The sequence below is a fragment of the Camponotus floridanus genome, unplaced genomic scaffold (assembly GCF_003227725.1).
Source record: "Camponotus floridanus strain SB8 unplaced genomic scaffold, Cflo_v7.5 scaffold13, whole genome shotgun sequence".
NCBI lineage: Eukaryota > Metazoa > Arthropoda > Insecta > Hymenoptera > Formicidae > Camponotus > Camponotus floridanus.
The window spans coordinates 556986-579279 of record NW_020229248.1 but is presented as its reverse complement, the minus strand read 5'-3'; the positions used below and the strand labels follow the sequence as shown (position 1 = coordinate 579279).

Here is a 22294-nt window from a genome sequence, read left to right as displayed (position 1 = left end):
ATATTTTATGCATAAAAAAGTAGAATTTTTTATTTTTTTTATTTTATTGATAAATTTATATTAAAAAAAGAATTTGGTAATTATTTACATTAACGGACACCTCACTGATAACGGACATCTTAATCTTTACAGAGGTAAAGATTTATTAATTTTTCTCTGTGTTTTATTTGGTGATTTTTATAATTTTTGAGATATTTAATGAAAAATGTTTATTGATTAAAAGTAATTTTCTGACACTACATGTACGGCGAGGTGTCCGGTAATGTAAATAATTACCAATTATTCTAGCAAAAAGTTGATATTTTAAATTATGTTTAAATATTTAATCATTAATTTATTTAATTTATTCATAGGCCTATATTATTTATTTGTTATGTGTATATTTTAGTATAGTTCCTGCAATTGTAATAATTAAATAATTACATATATTATATATAGAGATTTCAGACTACACACTTTTAGAATCATTCATATGCATATATTGTAAAAAAAAGAGTTGCTAAACAGAGTAAAGAGTTTATATCAACGATATAGTTAGCTCTTTTGTTGCAAAAACATTATTAATTTTATAGCGATTGTTAGTAGCTTCTTGTTTAATTTAAATGCTAGGATAGTAATACGGATTTAAAATATTAAATTAGTCATTATCCAAAAAAATGTAAAATTAATCAAGATAAATCACATATGATATCGATAATTTGCTAGATATTTATTTATATCATTATGATTTAAGAGAGATGACATGACAAGGACATGATTATTCTCATTATTATTAATAAAATACAGTCACGTCGAAACTGCCAATTTGTCGTCTCGCGGAATCTAACCGCGTACGCGAAATGTAACTCCGATATTTAACTCGCACACGATATTACATGTATATGTATATCTCTTCTTTTGTGGTGTGTTATTTATTTCGGATTTAACATGAAAGAAACATCAATAAAATCGATAGATACGCTGGGTGCAGTGACGTTTCAAAAAGTATCATGAGACGAGAAAGAGCGTTGATATTTACGAACGAGTGGATGCTACGTGAAAGGAATGGAGCGAGCAGACTTATCGGGAACTTTTATAATTTCTGTGGCAAACTTTTCTCATTCTTTCTCTCTCTCTCTCTTTCTCTCTCTTTTTCTTTTCCTTCATTCGAGGCTACAGGCATTTTTCTATTGCCCGATAACGTTCCGCGATTTAAACGGGATGCAGCGCGTTCAGATAATAAAAAGATTGTCCCGCGAGACAAAAACGACGTCCGAGAAACGCGATGGCTCTTATGTACCACATATTACATCTCCGTCGTATAGCGATGATCAACGACGATATACTGTTAAAATGAAAAGTCTTGTGACGAGCAAGTTTCAAAAAATTGTCACGACTCACCATCTTCTCTCTCTTCCACCTCTTTTTCTTCACATCTTCGATTATTCCAGCGAGTCGACCCAAACTTTTCTATGCGCTCTCAATTTTCTTCGCGAAAAAAGGAAAACTTTATAATACCGCGTGGTAGGGAACGTTGCAAGAATAATTCGCGGGAAGTTATCATTGTGTAAACTTATCAGTTTCTGTGAGAGCTACAACGTGTATGTATCTACGTAGTTACATTTCCGCTTTTCGACATTTGTAAATTCTTTTTCACGTTAAAATTCCCAATGCTGAGTTTAATATATCGCTGAATTTAATATATTTGAGATGCTTTTTGCGAGAGATAATATTTTATTAGAAAAGAAAGAAAAATATTAAAAATAATCTATTTTAATTTTATTAAGTAGCTTATTTTTAATGGTTTAATGGTGAAATTTAAATTAAGCATTGAAAATTGAAAATTGCTTATGGAATCTTTCCGAAACAGAAAATAAGAAAATAAAGAAATTATTTATCCAGCAGATCTAAAGGAAATTATGAAAATCGAAATTTATTAATGATTGCTGAAAATTAATTACATGAAGTGTTTTCCTTAATATATCTTTAAAATAAAATTAATTGCACATTTATGTATTTAAAGAGTAGTGTAGTAAATGTAGAGAGAATATGATTTTTTTATTCATATAATATACAGGTGTTCTATTTTATTTTAACAAATAAATGTGTAAATCACAAGGTTTCAGAAACAAATGTTTCCGATAAAAGTTATAGAATTTTGATGAAAATATCGATTAGGCAACGATAGAAAAACAGTGATTCCTCCTTCCTCATAAATCGTCAATTAAAACAACAGTTGATAAAAGAGTCGCACATGAGTTGACGATTCGGATTGACATGTGACATCGTAAAGCAAAGAGAATATTGCATTATTTGTATCGACTAAATTAAATGTTGCCAGTTAAATCATTTTTAAATATGTGTTTTTCATTGACGCGCGAGCGCGGCAATATATATATTATACAAGTCGCGTCCTCCATCTGACAACTCTGTCCTTGATCACCTCTCTCTCACTTTTTTCTTTTTTCCTTTTACTTCTCAAAGTACTTCAAGCAAAGAACTTGTCAGATAAGGACAAAAAATGTAAATAGCAAATATTTTTCTTTCGAATCCCTCTTTACGTACAACATACAAACATTGTATAAATAAAAAAAAAACAATTGTTAGCTACATTTATTAACTACGTATTATTACTCACTTTACGAAATATAAATAATTGCAATTGATTTTACTTTAAAGATATACCACGAGAGTACAAGGCTTATAAGAAAACACTTTATATAATTATTTCAACAATTAATCAAATAATAAATCTTGATTTTCCATTGGATATAATGGATAAATAATTGTTAGGTATTTTCCATAGTAGAAGATTTCAACATTCATAATTTCTAATGATTAATTTAGATTCTGCCGTTGAATAAAAAATGGCCTATTTTTAACATATTTCGTTGAAAACGATGATAAATATGAATAAAATTGACATTGATTTAATTAATATCTCTGCGTGATGAAATTGAATGCTGTCTGGTAATAATCGCTAATGAAAATGCTTTCGGAGTTTATTGCATCTACTCGTCAAAATGTCATTGCGTGGTGTGTACTCTGCACTCTAGATAATATTGTTTACATGAAATACATTATTACATAGGTAGATATTGCGGTGCAAGTATTTAGTAATAATTTCTTAATATAGCAAATTATTATATTGATTTTATTAATTACACAAATTCCATGCAATGAAAAATTTTTCAATAACAAGTTTTTATGATAGTTTTTAATATAATTGAAACCTTAACATCTCTAAGGGAAAGATTTTCATATTGAGTTTTATATGATACCATTTCTCTTGTTGAGAATAATCTAACATTATATCTTAGAGAAGATTATTTACATTGATACAATTTGTTACAATTGCTATACTTTTTGTTAACTTTTTTTTAAATCAATGTGAAATAAAAAGGGAAGAAATCGGTGTTTTAATTTCTCTGTATTTAAGCTTAGTAAATAATCTCTAGCTATTTTTTTCCAAAATATATTATAAAAAGTAGCTTTAAATCATTCTTTTTGCACTCTTTCCCTTTTCAATCAAAATATTCGCACAAAATATTTCTTTTAACTTGGCGCAAAAGTCCTTAGATTTAAAAAAAATCTCTTGTTATAAAATTGTAGTTTAAAAAATTAGGCAAATAAAATAAAACGCTTTAATAGAACACTAGATAGTAAATCCCGAAAAATTCGAAATATTCTCGGTTTATGGGCAACGACGGTATATAAATTTAAGCACCGTTTAATTCGTCATCGTCGTGATGACTAATAGGGAGGTCCAATTTCAGTTGCACTCGGGTAATAAAGCTACTGGGATCTATTCATGAACGGCACGTACAAGCGAGTTTACGTACGTGTCTCTCGTATGACGATGCGGTCGTGCATTCGAGATGGTCGCCGCGCGACAGAAAGCGCGACAGCTAAAGGAGGAGAAGACCTTCCCTACCACCCCTTTCCCCCCCGTTCCGCGAAAGGAGGGTAGCTCTCGACGTTGTAGCTATTTGCTAAATACGTTGTTCAATTATTCATGTGTCAACGTTGCTTTCCTTCCGTTGCTACCCATCCGGCTGCGGCTTATCGTCGAACGACTACCAATCTGTGCGAAGCAACAAAGATCGCGCTTGACTCGCTCGCCAAGATGATCGCGGTTTTTTACCGTTTTTTCCACGACACTCTCAGAATTTTAACTTGACCATGATGTCAGATATGGAGTCTCGCCGCATGTTTTGCCCCATGTTGTCATTTCATTTAGAATAATATATATACATATTATAATAGACAAATTTTTGTCATTTAGATACGCATACGAAACAAAAGATTTTTAATTTTGTAAACTTAACAAAATTGTGAAAAAGTATTTTGAAAAAGATAAGTTAATAATCCCTATATCAAACTATTCTAAAGTTACTATGTTTACTCGAACAATTTGAAAATGATTGGAGGAACGAAATTCTTGAAGAATAGAGTTATGATATTAAAATACTTTATAGTATCGCATTTTTTACTATGAATTACATATAAATGTTACAGGACTGTAAAATTTTATAAAAGAATATTAATAAATCAAATTAATAAATTACAATTAATGAATATTAAATTATATACATATATAAATATTAATATATATTCTTTATCTATCTTTCTGAGAATTGTTAGTTTTTTTATTCTATTTTAAATTGCATTAGTTTTTTTATTCTTTTAGATTGCGTGTTCTTAATGAAAATTATCATAGGATAAAATGATTTATTCTTATTTTTTTTATACTTTGAGGGAGATAAATATCTCTTCCCTGTGTAAACATTACTTCCCTGTGATAACATTAAGTGTTTGAAAACAATAAGATATATTTTTTTCGTTTAATTATTTTAGGCAACCGTGCAAATTTACTAGTTGATTTAATAAAATTCTCTCTGATAAAATTTTGATAAAATAAAGTTTTTTTTTGATAGTGTATATTTTAATGTTACAATTATATCAATATTTTTAATAAAAAATTTCAATTTTTTTACAGAGAATATTTACTAGTATCATTTTTTATATATTGAAATTGGATATTAAATTCGATATTATATTTTCTGAATTTATCTTTCGAAAAACGCTTCAAAACTGTATTCATATATGTTGCCAAAGTTTGCTTTATTTACGGATTAATAATATTAAAAAAATATATTATAAATGTATCTCGTGAATATTGTAATCTAATATTATAAAATTTATGCTTCACGCTTTTGAAATTTTCAGCACATTTGTTAATAAAAATTTTTGTTCATATAAAATTCTAATATATTTTTTCTTTTATATAATATACAAACAACCTCTTTGATAAGAAAGAGAAATATTTTGACCATTAAGCAAATATGAAATATAAAAATCATTTATTAAAAATAAAAATATAATATATAAAGAGAGAGGGAGGGGGAGAGAGAGAGAGAGAAGAGAGAGATATATATATAAAGATATAAAATATAAAATTTTTTCTTTTTTTTTTTTTTGAAAAATAAAAAGATTTACATATAAATGTATTTAAATTTTAGGATCTTTTCTCTCTTTTCTCCTCTCTCGCTCTCTCTCTTTCTCTCTCATGCACATACACGCACAAATTTACCCTAATACAGCTTCTCATGTTTATTTAAAGAGGAGAAGCTGACATGTTATGCCGAAATATACATAATCGCATTAAGAACTCGCATTATTGCCAATTTGCACTATTTCGCCCAACAGCTCGCTTAAAGATTCACAGAACGTACGTACGGCATTAATGTAGTTGTAGAGTGATAAACCATCGTCCCAAGGTTCCTCCTTCTCGCAGGACAGATTTGCTGGCCTTAAATCATGACTGCGGTCCAGAGCTGCCAAACCGTGTGCGAAAACCTGCACGCTATCATACACCAAAGCTGGTTCTGCCTGAAACATACGTTTCCTTTTGACAAGAGTTCGTACTTTGTGCATTCGCGTGCAAGGCTTTAGCTTCAGAAGAACTATTATGTTGACAAAGTTTTGGCTGCAAGGTGCAAATATAGGTCGAGTTTGATTACGATTAAATTTTAACGAGACTCATTTTCAATTCTGTTCGCAGTTTAACGGGTCTCTTGAATATAATTATTATTCATACTTGTTATCGCTTGTGTGGCAAGAGTTTCTTCTGTGTTTCAATTTACCGTCAAAAATCTTTTTTAAAATGCAATATTAAACATATTATATTGAATGTATTATATTGATTTTACTTACAAAGCTTCAATTATATGAATTTGTTTTTAAAAATTTTAAATTATAAGTTGATGCATTTTTAACTTTATAATCTCTTTGAAGTTATGAAGGTATCTTTCTTTTTCTTTCTTTTATAAATATTCGAATTTAACACTTTATAAGATTTTAAAATAATTTTAGAGAAAATAGGAGAAAGAGAGAGAAAGAAAAGTTAGAAAAGATTATTAATTTAAACTTTAAATTTTATTGATTTTTTGTATTAATATTTTGAAAAATTCTAATAAATTAAAAGAGTCCATTTAGCGTTTTCAGCAGATGGCGACCATCTTCGAAGTCCTTGCGAGAAAGCCGTGCTTGGTGTGCTCAATTGATCCGAGTTAATGACATTGCGGCACACTGGCCGCGGGCGAAACTCACTTAATTACTGAAGGGCTGACAAAGCTCGAACTAGACACACAGACTCTGCTGACCGGTTCGGTCCATCCGACTTTTCAGCCCCTCTGCTTTTAGTCTCTCGTCTACATTTGCTCGTAGCTTTTACCATCATTCGAATACGAAGCAATGCCATTTTGTAGCTTGAAATTCACTGTATGATGAAATTTAAAAATGAAATATGAAATATGAAATATTGTGATAACAAATAATGTTACGTATGTAACGTTGATTGTATTTTTTATCTTGTGTGTAACAAATTTTATAATGGAAAATTTTCTGATTTTCGATTTCTTTAATATTTTTTCGTCATCAAAATGTAAATTGAAAGATATGGAATTTGATATCACAAATTTTTGATAAGTTAGTACTATCATAAAATTTAGAAAAGAACTAAAAAAAAGTTTTCATTCATGAAAAAACTTTCTGAAATATTTTATACGTATAAAGTTTACGTGGATGTCGCGTTATAATTTTTTTTATACAGTTTTCTATCTATTCTACTACGCACACATGCTTGAGAGCAATCGTGTCCTTAGAATTAGACTTGTCGTGTGACGTTCAATATGGTCCGCAAAGTTCACAGAGTGAATTTTATCTCTAAAATTTTAGTCTTTGCAGCGCTACGTTTGTTATCAGGTAAAGGAAAAAAGAATTTAATCTCTTTTGTTGCATAGAATATAAAATTGAAATTTTCACCAACCTGAATGACTCCGGTTTTATTCAAGATGGCATGACCAATAGCTGGTTGGAAACGTTCCATCTGCTTGAGTACTTCGGCAACCTTGGGTTCCTCGAGATCCACCAAGCGAAAGGCCGTCATGTTCACGCTGTTATATTTGAAGTCTTCTAGATCGAACGTTTCTATATCCTATAAAAAAATTAACAGAAAAAAGATTCCTTTATATTTCATTTCAGATCCAGTTTGTATTTGCAATTTACCTAATTTTGAAATATTTTATAGTTTGATTTTTTCATGCTTAAATCAATTAATTTCTCATTATATTGTTAACAATATGATATCAAGTTTTAATGTTGCTATTCGATTTAAATCCTTTTTTGGCAAATAGAACTATGGATTTAACTATGAACAGTTTTAAAAATAAAAAATTTGACTCCCTCGAGGATATGCTAGCCAAGGATATTTAAGAAAATGTAACCAGACTAAATTCTTTTTTCTCATTCGTGAAATAGCAGCAGGAAGATGGTTAAATTGAAGGAAAATGTAATAGTGTCAGCAATTAGTGGTCGTCATTGTGATTGCGATCGTTATAGCGTAACCAATGCCATTCGCCTCCTTTGGTCCTCGGTTCAGAAGCTCGAGAGCGAATATGATTTATAATTATACGGTGACGCATCGTGGGCCCGCGACGCAGATCGTTAAAGTAAATAACGCGGTTTTTCTGCCGCGAGGTCGTTCACCTGCGCAGCTGCATAGCAAAGTTGGTCGTGAAATAGGTAAAACCACGCGCGCATTCCTAGCGATTTCTTCTTTCGCTACCACTTTTATATGTACATTGCTCTCTTCTCTCAAAGTTCGTTTTAAATCCCCTGTCTACCTTTTCAAATCGTGATGTAACCGCGCTGGGAGAAAGTTGCGTAACGTTCTTTGTGGAAATGATTTATTCAGAACGCTTGAATGTTTTTTCTAGACGAATCGTCTAGTGGGGTCTTTTTTTAAGACATTACATGCGGAGATTCTTTTAACTTAAAATCAACATAAAATTGTAAGAATACGTACATGAAGATTACTACAGAAAATTATTTTACCTAGACTAATCGTTTGCTAACTATAATCTTGGATCATTATTAGCATTTTTATTACATAATTTGTTTAAAATTCAACAATAAATCATAGTATTTGTTTTTAATAGTTTATTAAATTTTTAATAATATGAAACCATTTTAATAATAATATATGTATTAATAATAATATAAGATATTATATAATATGCTTTCTCTAATTCTATAAATAATTTTATTGCTTCTAGCTGTCACATTGTTCCGCGTATGTATCATGTCTGCACTGTTATTTAATTAACTGGAATATAATACAGTCAATATTTGATCGACGCTACATCTGCGTGCGCGATATGGATCTCCATATTACTCCATACAATTACAACAGCTTGTTAGCTTGTTGATCTAAATATATTAGAATATAACAATAGTATCAGAAATATCACATTGTTAATTCAAATTATTTTTCTCACTTTCTGAAATTATAAATGAATTAATAGAATTAAATTCGTTGGAAATTATTTCAAGATGCGCCACAACCCGAGGCATTAATATCTGCCGTCAATTAATCAGAACATATTTACAAGAACGAGCACATGCAGCGATTCGATTCCAGGCGAGTTTGTCGCCGCAAAATTCGAGGGACATACATTTGAGGGGGAAATATGCGTCGTGCGCTCTCGTATACGATTATGCATGTACAGCACGCATATGTATGTATCCACTACGCAAGAACACATAGTTGAATACGTCTCTGTCCAACCTGTCAACCGTACATATACGGCTTGTAGAAGTATAGCATGTTTGCGCGTCCTAACTTTGGCTAAGCTAGAGTCATGAGGTTTGTATGCGTCGTTAGCTCCACTAAAACAGAAATTTCGGATTGGGACGGCAGATTGGAATTCGAGTCACGTGACTCAAAAGACGCATATATTAAAGAAGACTAGTGTACCGGACGAGAGCTGAGACACGAGCAAACTTTCTGGACATGTATATAAGGATAGACTCTTGATACACTCCAAGATTTCTAATTTCTCTATCAATGTTCGTTCTCTAAGATCTCAACGTGAGTTATACACATAATAAGCCGCATATTATAGTGTACAAAGAGACAAAAAGTCATCGAGAGTGAGGGTATATCGGCTATGAAGATGATGAATAATATATTGAACGTAGAGTATAGTTTCGTCAGAAACTTGTATTCATTTGGAAGGGAGGCACCCTCTCTTATTTATTAAACAATATTACGCGTGCTCGATGAATGCTGAATGGAATGTATCTTTGTTCATGTTCGCCACTATGACCTTCATATTCAATAAATTGTTAATGACCTTATACATAATACGCTTAATTAGAGAAATATCCAGTAAATACTCCAAATTCATTAATTTAGTGTTCATTGCAATTACATTAATTAGATTTCTAAATATTAACTAGATTGGATTTTGAACCGAGAATTAGATTCATCTATCGATTCACTAAATATATTAACAGTCTCATATATATTTTATCATATATATATTCATATATATATCATATATATATCTCATATATATATTCCTATTATAAATCAGAATTTCAACGAGTAAACAATGAAGTCTTTACATTGTGTCACAAGAAATAGAATAATCTTAATACTCATAATTAAAAGTTAAATTATTACAAGCTAAAAATATTACAAGCTTAATCTGCACATTTTTAATATTTGAGAATCTCAAATACTCTTCTTTCGCCTTTAATTAGAGCTGAATATGAAGATGTATGTACTTACAAAGGTTGTGAACATGTAGTGGTATCTGTAGTCGTTCATTTGTAACTGCAATATCTGTAACACAGAAAAAGGAGATTACATATCAAAGATATCTTACGATCTTATTCTCGAATGAAAAAGAAAAAGAGAAAGAGAAGTCAAGAAGACTCAATATGTATTATGCAATACTATTAAAATGACTTTTTCTAACGTATTTTACTATCCATGTCCATTTGTCAATAAGTATACAATTTTATGTTAGTTTTCATTTCATAAATAGATATGTACACGTGGATTTGTGCGGATTCTCTATTGTTTTGCAAAACAAATATTTACAAAATTATATGTGACATATTTCGCTGTGCATCGCGTTATTTCGCTGCCAAAGATATTGATATTGCGTCCTTTGTAGTCCGATATAATTCGTCGTTTTTCATTTCTCGCGGTAAGGCCATGGCCATATAGACATATGGATCGATCGCGGATGCATCTTCTTCAGATGAAAGACGTCTTGCGCGGATCTTTCCATGGAAAAATCTCTTCGAGGCGAGATGCGGGCGAGACGGGCGTGCAAGGTTAAAAGGATATAGGAGAATCGTTGCATGAAAGCGCAGACGTTTTTTGATTACTCGACCGGTCGAGGGTTATCCTTAGAAATCCACTAGGGACGCAACATGCAAATAACGGGTTTGCTGCGTCTAAAGCAAGATTGCTTTTCGGAGCACCAACAAAACGCGGAAAACGCGAACGAAATCTAATCCCTCTTGCTTCCGATGTATTTACGGTCTTAATCCTTAAGATTGTGAACGAAGTTTCCCACGTCTCCCCAAACTTGATTACTTCTCTGTAATGTACAATTGTTTTACTTTCGTCTACAATTGCGCTCTGACTCTCATTTCAGGATCCTTTGTTTAACAGTGTAATTTTATATCGAAGAACGCTTCTCTAATTTGCTCTAATTATTATAGTAATTTGCTCTAATTGCATGCATTAATTAATCACTGCATACATTTAATTCGTTTCTAACAATTCACATTAAGAATGTTTATTGGAAAGCCACATATAATTGTATTGCATAAACATTACATTATGCCCGACATAGACGTAAATTTATTTTGTATTATATGTAGTATATATGTAGGTTATTTTGTATTATATGTAGTACAATTTATTATATTGTAAATTAAACACTGAATTATTTATGTGTTACCGTGCCTATGTTTGTTACGTCCATAAATTATGAAAGGTCGCGGTTTCTCGAGGTATCGAGGCGTATATTCTCTGTCATAATGAGTAAATTTGACCGTTTTAAACGATATTATCGACAAAATTGAAAAATGCGTTATGGATGTTTCAATGGTGAATAATCGAGGCGTACATTTCCGGCAAGTTGATCACGTCCGATTATGTAAATTTTTCTATTTGTCGGCTGTACACGCAACAACATTCGGGAAAGTGTCGGGAATTGCGAAAAACATCGGAAGCTTTATTATTTCGCACGAACGCGATTCTGATTTGCATGAGCTATTTTCAACATTTGTTTCGTTACCGCTGACAATTTTCATGATTTAATTTCACGATCTGCTGATTTGCGTCGTGGCTTGTACACAAATATATGATTAAATATTTTCGAGCCGTTATACCTCATGATTTTACAATAATTTATAGTTCAACATTGTCATAATATCTTTCATAATAAATAAATAAATAAATAAATAAATATATATATATATATATATATTTATTTATTTATTTATTTCAGATCCATTAATATTCTCCAAATTGATATTCTTTACCTTTAATTATCATGTAAGTATTCATGTATTATCATTGCAAGTATTTATCATATTTGTATTTATTCTTAAGAGCTCTTTAAAAGTGAGTATTCTACAGATAATTCAATTATCGTGCATCCTCGAGATTTAAATCTGCTTCTCTTTGCGTGTTGGCCGCACTTTGAAAAATTTTATAATCCGGGACAATTTTTTTTTCGCGCGATGTCAGTCCCGTTCCTTTGCTTTCGTTCTCTCTTTTCAAGGTAGCGGGAACTAGTCACACACTAGAAGGCAAAACAAGCGTCGGAAGGAAAAACTGCAACGCAGTCGCCATTAATCCTAATTGTAACAGTCCTTTAAATCTCTGTGCACGCCGAGTATCCGTGCATGATTCTGAAAAGTTATTTATGAGTCGCGGTGTGTCCCGCGTGCAGATCTCTTTGCTCCTGTGTTACTCGCTTATTTCCTTTTTTCATTTTACATCCGGTAAACAACTTGTTGTTCCATTATTGTGCTCTGTCTGCATGATCGCCAGGAGCTACTGCTTTACCTAAGCGCATCGCTTTCGATGCAATCTAACAGATATCTTGGATGGATATTAAGATTAAGTGTCTCGCAGCTGACAGAGAACGATCATTTATATAATCCATGAGTGAGAGTCGAAACTCTGTGTTGCATCCTTCGCGTTCGTTGGCTGCATCGATCGATAGTTTCCCACGCGCGTTTTCTCCGATTTTCCATAAGTGCCAGCGGTTGGCAAAAAACGCATTGGAGTTTTCACCGGTAAAAGTTTAATATTTTTCCTTTCGCATACACACACACACACACACACACACACACACACACACACACATATATATATATACATACACACACAGCAAATTTGAAATTACGTTTTATTAGCACACATTACATCTATTAGTCTTTTGTATTTGTGAATAAAATAAATATTATGTTCAAATTTTGTAAGAAGAAAAAGAAAGCAAAATTAATGTTAAAAATGCAAAAACTAAAACTTGTAAAATATTTATAAAACTAATATTTTTAGCTGTAATAGCAGAATCTATTAATAGCAGAGATATGATATATATTTCAATATAACTAATATTTATTTCAACATACACAAGATCAATATCAAATAACAAATATCAGATCAAATCCTTTAATAACAACGTCAATAAATTTCAATGATCTATATTTGCGCAATTTTTTTCTCTCTCTTTTTCACTATGTATCTCTCTTATAATGTTTCGTTTTATTGAAAAAATGTGTATTCATCTGGATAAAACAACTTGTCAGATTTATCATGCGATAAATTAAGCGATGTGGAAAATATAAGATACATGTATACGTATTTCATCCCTACTCTGCTTTCCGAAGTATAACAGTATTTGTAACGTAATGATAGAAAAACACGATTGACATGTACGGAAAGCAAAAGATAGAGAAACTTTTTTCTGACTTGTTTAAGATGAAATTTTAAAGTAAATATTTTAAATGCTCAGCTTTCATGATACATTTTTGATACATTATTGATTATTAAATCACTTAGGACTCACCGCTCGAAAAAATTGCTGCATGTGCGCTGGGTCCGTGTCGATGATCAGTTTGAAGATCTCTTTGTGTCTGACTTCCCGCAGGACTTGCCGGTAGGATCTAGGACCTGCTTGACGAATGTACATTTCAGTTCTTACGGACGGTGGGGATTTCACAAGATCTTGCAGTTTAAACAGTCCTGTAAAACAGAAAAGAGATATTTCTTCACAGCAACTTCTCAGTCGTGCCGGACTTCATCATTGCGGATCCTCTCTCATCGTATTTTTCTTTAATCTTTTTTGTTATAAAGGGAAGCAATTTTGCAACATACGATAAATGTGTTTTCCGAATCTCTCTCCGAATATTTATCTTAAACTGTGAAAAAAATTTAGGATTTATCGGCTTATTTTTAAATTTTCCCAACAACGTGGAAAAATTTTCATAGGTTTTATATTAATTTTTTAGAGAAATTATATTTTAATATCATGTTTCAAACAATGTGAAAAAAAGCTTTACTAGTTTTAGATTAATGAAATGCTTTAATAATTGGTTTTTTTCGTGATTTTAATTAATCCTCATATTTTATAAAAAATAATAGATTATATATGTTATTCTATATGAATATATTGTTGATGAAAGATGAATTGAGTAAAATATGAGTTAATCATTCGAAAAAATGCTCTTTGTATGATATTATAATAAATAATCGATTCCTCGGAAAGAAAAAGCTTTTTACCATTGTATATCAGAAAATTTGATCAATATTTACGTGAAAATGAGTTATTTTCATGTATGAGTTATTTGAACGTAAAAATAACAAAATATTTGTTATAAAAGAAATGGGTTGTAAAACAACTCATTGTTTGCTAGCTAAAGAAAGGTATGGGAAAAAGAAGTTTATTAATTTAATTTGTAAAGAATTCAACATATATAGAACACAATATAAGTTTTTTAGTTTTGTGCATGGAGGAATTTTTAAAACTAGTTTTATAGCATTAACAAAATTCGCGAAGAAATGTCGCTAAAAAGACATCGCGACTTTAACAATTCACTTCCAACCGATTGTTCCTAGACTACTTCCTAAGTTGCACTGTCGACTCGAGTTTTCCGCCGCGTGCACGGAATTCGTTACATGCGGTTACATTTGCTCGGTTCATTCCTCTGACTTCATCAACATCAGTTAACTTTAATCGTATTCTGACTGATTTTCTCTCTCTCTCTCTCTCTCTCTTTCTCTCTCTCTTTCTTATTTTAATTCTGGAGAGAGAGAATTATTCAATTATTAATGTGACAGTTGAATAATTTAACGTCCCATTGATATAAAATATGTGCTTTTATCGATTAAATAGAACTTTATGAAAGACATATAGAAACGAAATTTAGAGAAATGCTACCATCTAAATGCATTCGGCAGATTAAATAGTGTAAATTTCCAAACGATGGATCTTCTCCCTTGGCTTCACTAAGGGACACAAATCTTTGATAAAGTTGCAAGATTCTCGGCGTAATCCTACTTTTCCGTATTTCTGAAAGAGACTTCTCGGACATACTCGGATAGAGGTGCTGCCAACTTTGAGCTCGCTAATTACTCCCTCGTAACGATCGTGACGAATAGAGCGGCGGCAAGAAGAGGATCGATAAACAGCTAAAGGACGATGAAAGGGAGGCAGAAGATAAATCTCCGACGCGTTAACGAGCGTACCGTGCACGAGAGAGCTAACACTCTATAAAACGTAAAATTAAAAAAATGGTAAACTTTACTTGCGGAACAAATCGAGTAATTGCAGCTACTTGCATACGTCTTTCGCTTATATACACTCTAAAACCAAACATTTTAATTTCGATGTTTTTTTTGATCGAATTAATGTCGACATTTTCAGTGCAAAAATAACGATTAGAAATAAAAGAAAATGTTACAAAAACTATTAAGATACACAGTTAAATAAATAAAAATATTATTTATCTCTACACATTTAGATATAATTTATTAAATTTAAAAAATTAATATATTTAATTAGTATTAATTACATTAAATTAATTATGTAAACAAGATCTGGAATAAAAGGGCGTAAATATTTTTGATAATAAAAAGTTATAACAAAGGTCATCTAGAGTATCTTTTACATGGAGGCATTTAGAATATTATATCCAAGAAATGTATAAAATGGAAAATAGGGAGATTGCACACAGGTAGTCCAGTTTACAAAATTAATTCTATAGATAACAGTAACTACATGTAAGTGTTATATTTGAAAATTTATTGTATCGTACAATGATACGTAGAGTACATAAAGCGGGAAAAAATTCTGAAAAAACGAAACGGTTCGTCCTTCATTCTAACGATAACGATATGCGATAACGATATGCGAAATTCCTTGACTTCGTTGCAGTCATGAACGCAATGCCAATGTAGATAGCTCATTATACGAATTTTCAAATATCACTGAAAGAATAGTTCTGTTACATATGTTTTTATTATTGAAAAATTCAAAATCTTTCTTTGTTTCCTAAATTATTTACACAAAAGACAGTTCGAGAGTCTCTGTTTTCTGTCAACAATTTGACAAATTTGTAAAATCTAAAAATGATAAAGGAACATAATTTACTTTAAGTTAAGTTTTATAGTATTATTTAAACATTTATAATAAATGTATAATAGATTTGTAAGACGGAAGGCAGATCTTCTTATTTTACACTAAGTTGAATAATTTAATTCAACAAATTTCAAACTTTTATTAGAAAGCAGCGAAAGAGCACGTGTGAGTCTAATTATAAATGAATACGCAGCTGTGCTCACTTGTGCGATAAAATGATAAGATATATTTTGAATACTATATACAATATATCTCCCAAAAATTTAAGTGACAGAAATTAAAAGCGACTTTAACAGTTTCATATATATCACGTTATCGTACAGCAAGTATTTATGCCTCGAAGTCACACATATTGACATGCTGTCACTTTCAACTATCCATTATTTTACGGCGCCAAAAAAAAAACGAAACTTTTTACAGCCGATAAAGTTTTAACGAACTGCGAAATATTAGGCAGTTATGAATAACTAAATAACAGTGGACCCGAGGCAGGGAACTTCTCATATCTTCGAAGTGAGGAAATTTATTCAATCATCTCGCAGCGGGTCTCATCATATTTGAGATCCGTTGATTAAACGCATTAAATTATCAGAAATTTTTACAAATTATTACAAACATTGGGATTGTAAATCGTGTCGTTTTCAGATTAACATTGAGGTTGCTTAATATTTAACGGCGTTTAAGTGAGTGACTATCTTCGCACGTTGAAGTTTTAACGAGCTCGTGAAAGGCGGATTTACCTGACTGATGAATATTTAGACGGTACTGGGATGCGGGAATGTTACGTTTCCCGGACCGAGCTATAGTCGAAGCACTTTCGAAGCGCGCGCTTTCACGGACGAGGAATTTTGAAACATCTTACCTCGTCCCTTTCTCCCCCCCATTCCTCCTTCGTCGTGGATTTATGGCGAGCTATAGACATCCGGGGACTAGCGCAAAAAAGATGCGCTCTTTCCGTTTCCTCTCGTTTTATCGCTAACGTTCTACTTCGTGCTTTTGTTATATGCCACGTTACATCGTCCAATCAAGAGCGGCAATTTAGGGAAGATAAGGTCGGAGACTTTCTATTTTGTTCCTTGCTAGAACTACGAGGGGAAGAATTCGTTTCTTCGCAAATATATGGCGGATCCGCGCGCGATATTCATTATTAATGCTTAAAGTATCAAGTATACGATACAAAATAACCACATTAAGTATAAAATAGTACAAAAAATCACATAAAGTATCAAGTATACGATACAAAATAATCACTCGATATGAATGATAAAATTAAATTTCTTTGAAAGGCAAGAGTCCTTTTGTTTTTAAAAGCATCACAAAGCTTTCTCGTATTTTCCCGAATATCAAATCAATAAATTTCCATTTCCTAGATTTATTACGACGATATATGACCATTGAATTTTTCTACTGAAATAGACAAATCAGACGACGATATACGACCATTGAATTTTTCTACTCAAGTAGACAATGGAAATCAATGGAAATACGTCTTTATAACCGATATGGATGGGAGTAGCGTGGCCAAATTCATGCATTTTCTCAGAATGGCGATAGTTAAAATATACTAATGCGATTCGGAAAGAATGGAAATGGCCGGTAACTGCGGCATAGATGTTATACGTCAACTGTGCGTTGCGGAATTTCGATGAACCGGCGCGGATGGTGCCAGACCGTCGCGGGATGGAAATGGGCGCCAAGAGGACACCACGGGGGTTAAGTTGGCGGCAAAACGCGACGAGGGAGCAATCTCGTTTCGGAACGGGCGAGATCGCGAGTTTACATCATCGTATGTAAACGCGGTTACTTCTGCGTGCGTATGACAGGCCGACATTCGGGCGGCGGCGGCGGCGGCGTCCACTTCCGGCGCCTGATTCCGACGTTCTATTTGCATGGGAACGCATCATTCCGACTCTGCGGAAGAAAACAAAAAAAAAAGAAAAAAAGAGAAAGAAAGAGATAACAAACGTTTGCGTAATAAACGCGTGGTACGGCAGCGCTAACGAGAAAAAAAGAATATCGCCTCTTCCGCAAATATCTATGGAGTAGTTTCCGCGTTGTATTGCCGTTTTGGACACGAAGCGCCGGTTGCGAAACGAGTTCTGCGCGGTCGGAAAATCTTTTAGTTCGGCCACTTGATGTTGTTGGTATTGTCCGCATGTTCGCCCTTGCGGTCCGTTGCATCACGTTTCGCAAAACCATTTTTGTCGCGCTCTCGGAGATATATAATAGATTAATTCTACGAATACGGCCGAATTATTTCAAATCATCTGCTGTGATATATAAGCAGTATATTTTTTGTTACTAAATATAAAATAAGAATAAAATAAGAAATTAATATAAAATAAGAAATTATATATAAAGAAATTAAATATAAATAAGAATATAAAATAAGAAATTAAATATAAAATAAATATAAAAATGCGCGGGTTTTAATAAATTAAGACAAAATTGAATTGAATATTCCTAATGCATCGAATATATATGTATTTGGAGTGCGCTCGAATCAGAGAATTTCCGTAGCTAGCATCCTTTTCCTAAATGTATACGTTGTATTGATCTCCACGTACCGTAATCCTCTTCATAGATAATGGCCACTCTGGTCCAGTTTAGGAAGGACATGAGATCCTTGAACGCTTTGTTGAGATGATCTGGAGCGGGATATAGATTAATGCTGAATTCCTTAAAAGTGGGCTCGAAATCGACCCGCGCTTCGAGATGAGGGACGTCCAATGCTTCACATATGCTTTGTATGTGAGCGCCTAAAAGTGGATCGGACGGTCCGAAGATGCCTTGTACCGATCTGGATAATTGCTTACAGGCTGCAATCACAAAATTACAAAAGCTTTAACAAATAATATTTATTGTTAAAAGAATATTGCTGTATAACATCCAACAGATGTATATTTTTGGCGTTAAACTGATTTATGTTTAAGTCTTACTCAAAAAAAGCTTCAATTAATTTAAACTAATAGATACTTTGTCTTTTCATTCTTTTTAAATATTATATTTATATTATTCATATTAAATATTCATTTATTATATTATTATATTCATTTATTCATATTAAATATTAAATATTTTAATATAGATTACGATAAAATTCGCAGTTTTAGTACATCTTTTTAAAGATACTAGACTTAAGAATAAATAGACGAATATGGCAATGATACCACGAGATAGGCGAGGAAGATGTCAATAGGAGCATAGGAGCGTGCTAAAACGGAGATTGGAGAACGACTGCCTCTGACACGTCGATTTCATATTTCTAGATGAAGCGCACTTAGAAGTTCTGTATCAGCGAAAGCTTTAGACTAAAGCTTTAAATCGACGATAGACATTCTTGCGAAAGATTCTCGCCACTATTCTTCCATATAATCTTGCATATAATAGATTGCAGTTTTTAATAACATACATTTTTTAAAGTATGATGAAAATGAACGATTTTCTTTATTGCATGTGTCCTCGAACAAATCCAATAAAAAACAATATAAAAATTTTAAGAATTTATATACATAGAGAGATTGAAGAGATTACAAATAATATAAAATATGTAGCATGTGACATGAATTAAAATAAATTTTCTTTAATAACCATTAATTTTTTAGACAATGTATAGTATAATAAAGATATATTTTTCTTCTAATTATTTATTGATTTTATATTTTATTAATTTTTCTTTTATTGATTAATTTTATTAATTTTAGATCTGATCATTAAATCTATGTAAACTGTAAACTGTAATTTTAGTTAAATCGGAGTTTAATCAACTCAAAAGGTAATAAGCAGTTTGCTATAATCGAGTAACATACCAATACAGAAAACCGATCAATATATGATTATTTATGTTATGCATTAATCCATTATGAAAATTAAAATATGGGCAGCATGTTGAAAATGAGGCCAATGGAAATCTGAATGCAGAAACATGATTAAATAATATTTGGAATAGAATACAATGATCAACGTACAGTGAATAATTTTTATTAGAGAAAGATCGACGTATGATTTATGAGCTTTCGATCTATGCATTCCACGGTGAATAGACGGTGAATAGACGGTGAATTGATACATTCCTTTAACGTCTCAACTTTCATATCCATTATGCTTAAAAAGGGCGAGCTCTCCGAACTGCGTCGTTATTCTCCCTTACATCGCAAATTATTCCTGGCACGCTTGTAAGGGTGAGTCCAATTGAAGAATGGATAAGTTGGATTTTGGTAGTATTATTACTGCTTCCAAGGAATCGTGATGGTTGGATTTTATTACGATATCCTGAATTATTCACAAGCATTTCTTTGTTTCCTACTGCAAATGATGACCAGCGGATTTGCTAAATTTTACGCATATTGCCGCATATATCACATACAACGTACATCTTTATAAAATCAATCTTTTCATCTTATCCGATTTTTTGTCTACAAAAATGTAAGAAAAACGTTAATTATTTCGAAATAAAAGAAATAATTACTAATTTACAGATGCAGATTTATAGATAAATTTACCTTACAGAGATTAACAATTTTTAATACTTACACTTATTGAATTTATGATTATTTAATTCATTTTATAAAACTTTTTTAATTAAACATTATTTTTCTTGTAAATATATAATTTATAATATTATAATAATAAAAAAGTTTAAAGTTATAATCAAACACATTTGAACTCTTTTTTTATCTATGCATCTATTATTTTATAAATCTTTATATAATATGAATTTATCATTATTTATCGAAAATAATAAATACCATTATAAAATTATTAATTTAAGATTATTAATTTAAATAATAAATTAATTTTATTAAAAGATACGTAGAAGTATATAATTTATAATATATATTATTTTTAATTATTATATGATATATTAATTATTAAATGATATTATATATTGTGTATCTCTCTTATCTGTTTAATAATAAAATAATTTATCATTTAATCATATTTAAAATATTTCAACATTTTTCGTAATGAATTCGTAACTGATTGTTAATTAAGGGAGATAAAAACGAAGTGAAACAATTTTCATGGCAATAGCGCTGCATTATACAGACAAAATAAATTCGTGGTTTCCTTTTTGCGCAGAAAAATAATCCAATAATTTTAATGGAATAGGAACTTTTTGAAAGAATGTCAAAAGGAGAAAAGGAGAAAAGGAAAAAGAAGAAATGAAAGATTAATGATTCTCTTATAAGATTCTTATATTGCGTTTGATTATTTTCTTAGATAGGATTTTTATTATATGATAGTATTATCATTTAGAAATAGGTTAATAATAATTGTTTTTATTCCTTTATTTTTATCTATTTTATTGTCGTATATTGACGCACTTGATACATACCCTTCCAAACAGGTATCGCAAATTTCAAAGCGCGTGACTCGCACGTATACAGAAGTTGGATCCAAAGCGTTCTCTCTCATCTCGATAATAAAGGATATTATTGAGCTGCGAGCGTGCTCGTTTAGTTCTTGAGAAAACCGCTATTTCGGGTGGAAACGCTCGTTCTCACAGAGACGTCTGATTAAATTGTCGGGATGCTTTGTCAAAAACACAGCGACAAACACATCGTCGAACGCACCATTTCATCGAATGCATGTTTCGTTGTTGGTTGGCGAAATTTCTCGTCGCGCTGTTTTGTCGTTGATTAAATCGAATGCTTCGCTCGACGAGAGTAAATAAGAATCGTTGCCTCGTTACGATATCGCAGTTTCGTTTAACGAACCGACGCTTATCCATTTTGTCGTAATGAGCGTGGCAGTTTCCGCACAAAGAAGCGCGCGGACGCTTCGTCATGACTTTTATGAGCTCGATATAATGCACGGCGCGATCATCTCCCACAATTTCGCGAATTATTGCAATTAAGGAGGCGATCTGTACGACGGTCTTGAAAATATCCTCTCTTTGTATTTTAATTGCTCCAAATTGTCCCGTTAAATCAATAATCACTTTGAACGATTCACTTCATTTAAGAGAGAATCATATTCGGTCAATTATTTGCAATAAAGAATACAAATGTTTTTAATTAAGGAAGAGAGATTTCATCATCTCATCTTGTTATTTCTATGTAATCATTGGAGCGAATAAAGTGTATTTTATTCTATATTATTTTAATAAATAATCTGATTACAAAGATTTAGTTCATAAATTATATCCTTCGTAAATTTCACTTGTTGACGAAAGATTTAATCTGATTTGATACAAGTTTGTAACGCACGTTAGCTTTTCGGGACACAAAAAACTAATTAATGCAAACGCCAAAATTCCGCGGCTTTCCTGCGATCATCATCGTAATATG

At 31.6% G+C, this 22294-nt stretch overlaps 1 protein-coding gene across 1 annotated transcript in view; it reads right to left on the bottom strand.

Annotated features, from left to right (window-relative positions):
• The window catches only part of LOC105253320 (glutamate receptor ionotropic, kainate 2), a 145060-nt gene that overhangs the window by 33644 nt on the left and 89122 nt on the right, over nt 1–22294 (bottom strand). Inside the window, exons 4-8 of the mRNA XM_025406015.1 lie at nt 18569–18820; nt 13431–13606; nt 10118–10171; nt 7310–7477; nt 5719–5871 (exon numbers count right to left, since the gene is read on the bottom strand). Coding sequence (XP_025261800.1) covers nt 5719–5871; nt 7310–7477; nt 10118–10171; nt 13431–13606; nt 18569–18820 — 803 coding nt within the window. The remainder of the gene's footprint in view (nt 1–5718; nt 5872–7309; nt 7478–10117; nt 10172–13430; nt 13607–18568; nt 18821–22294) is intronic.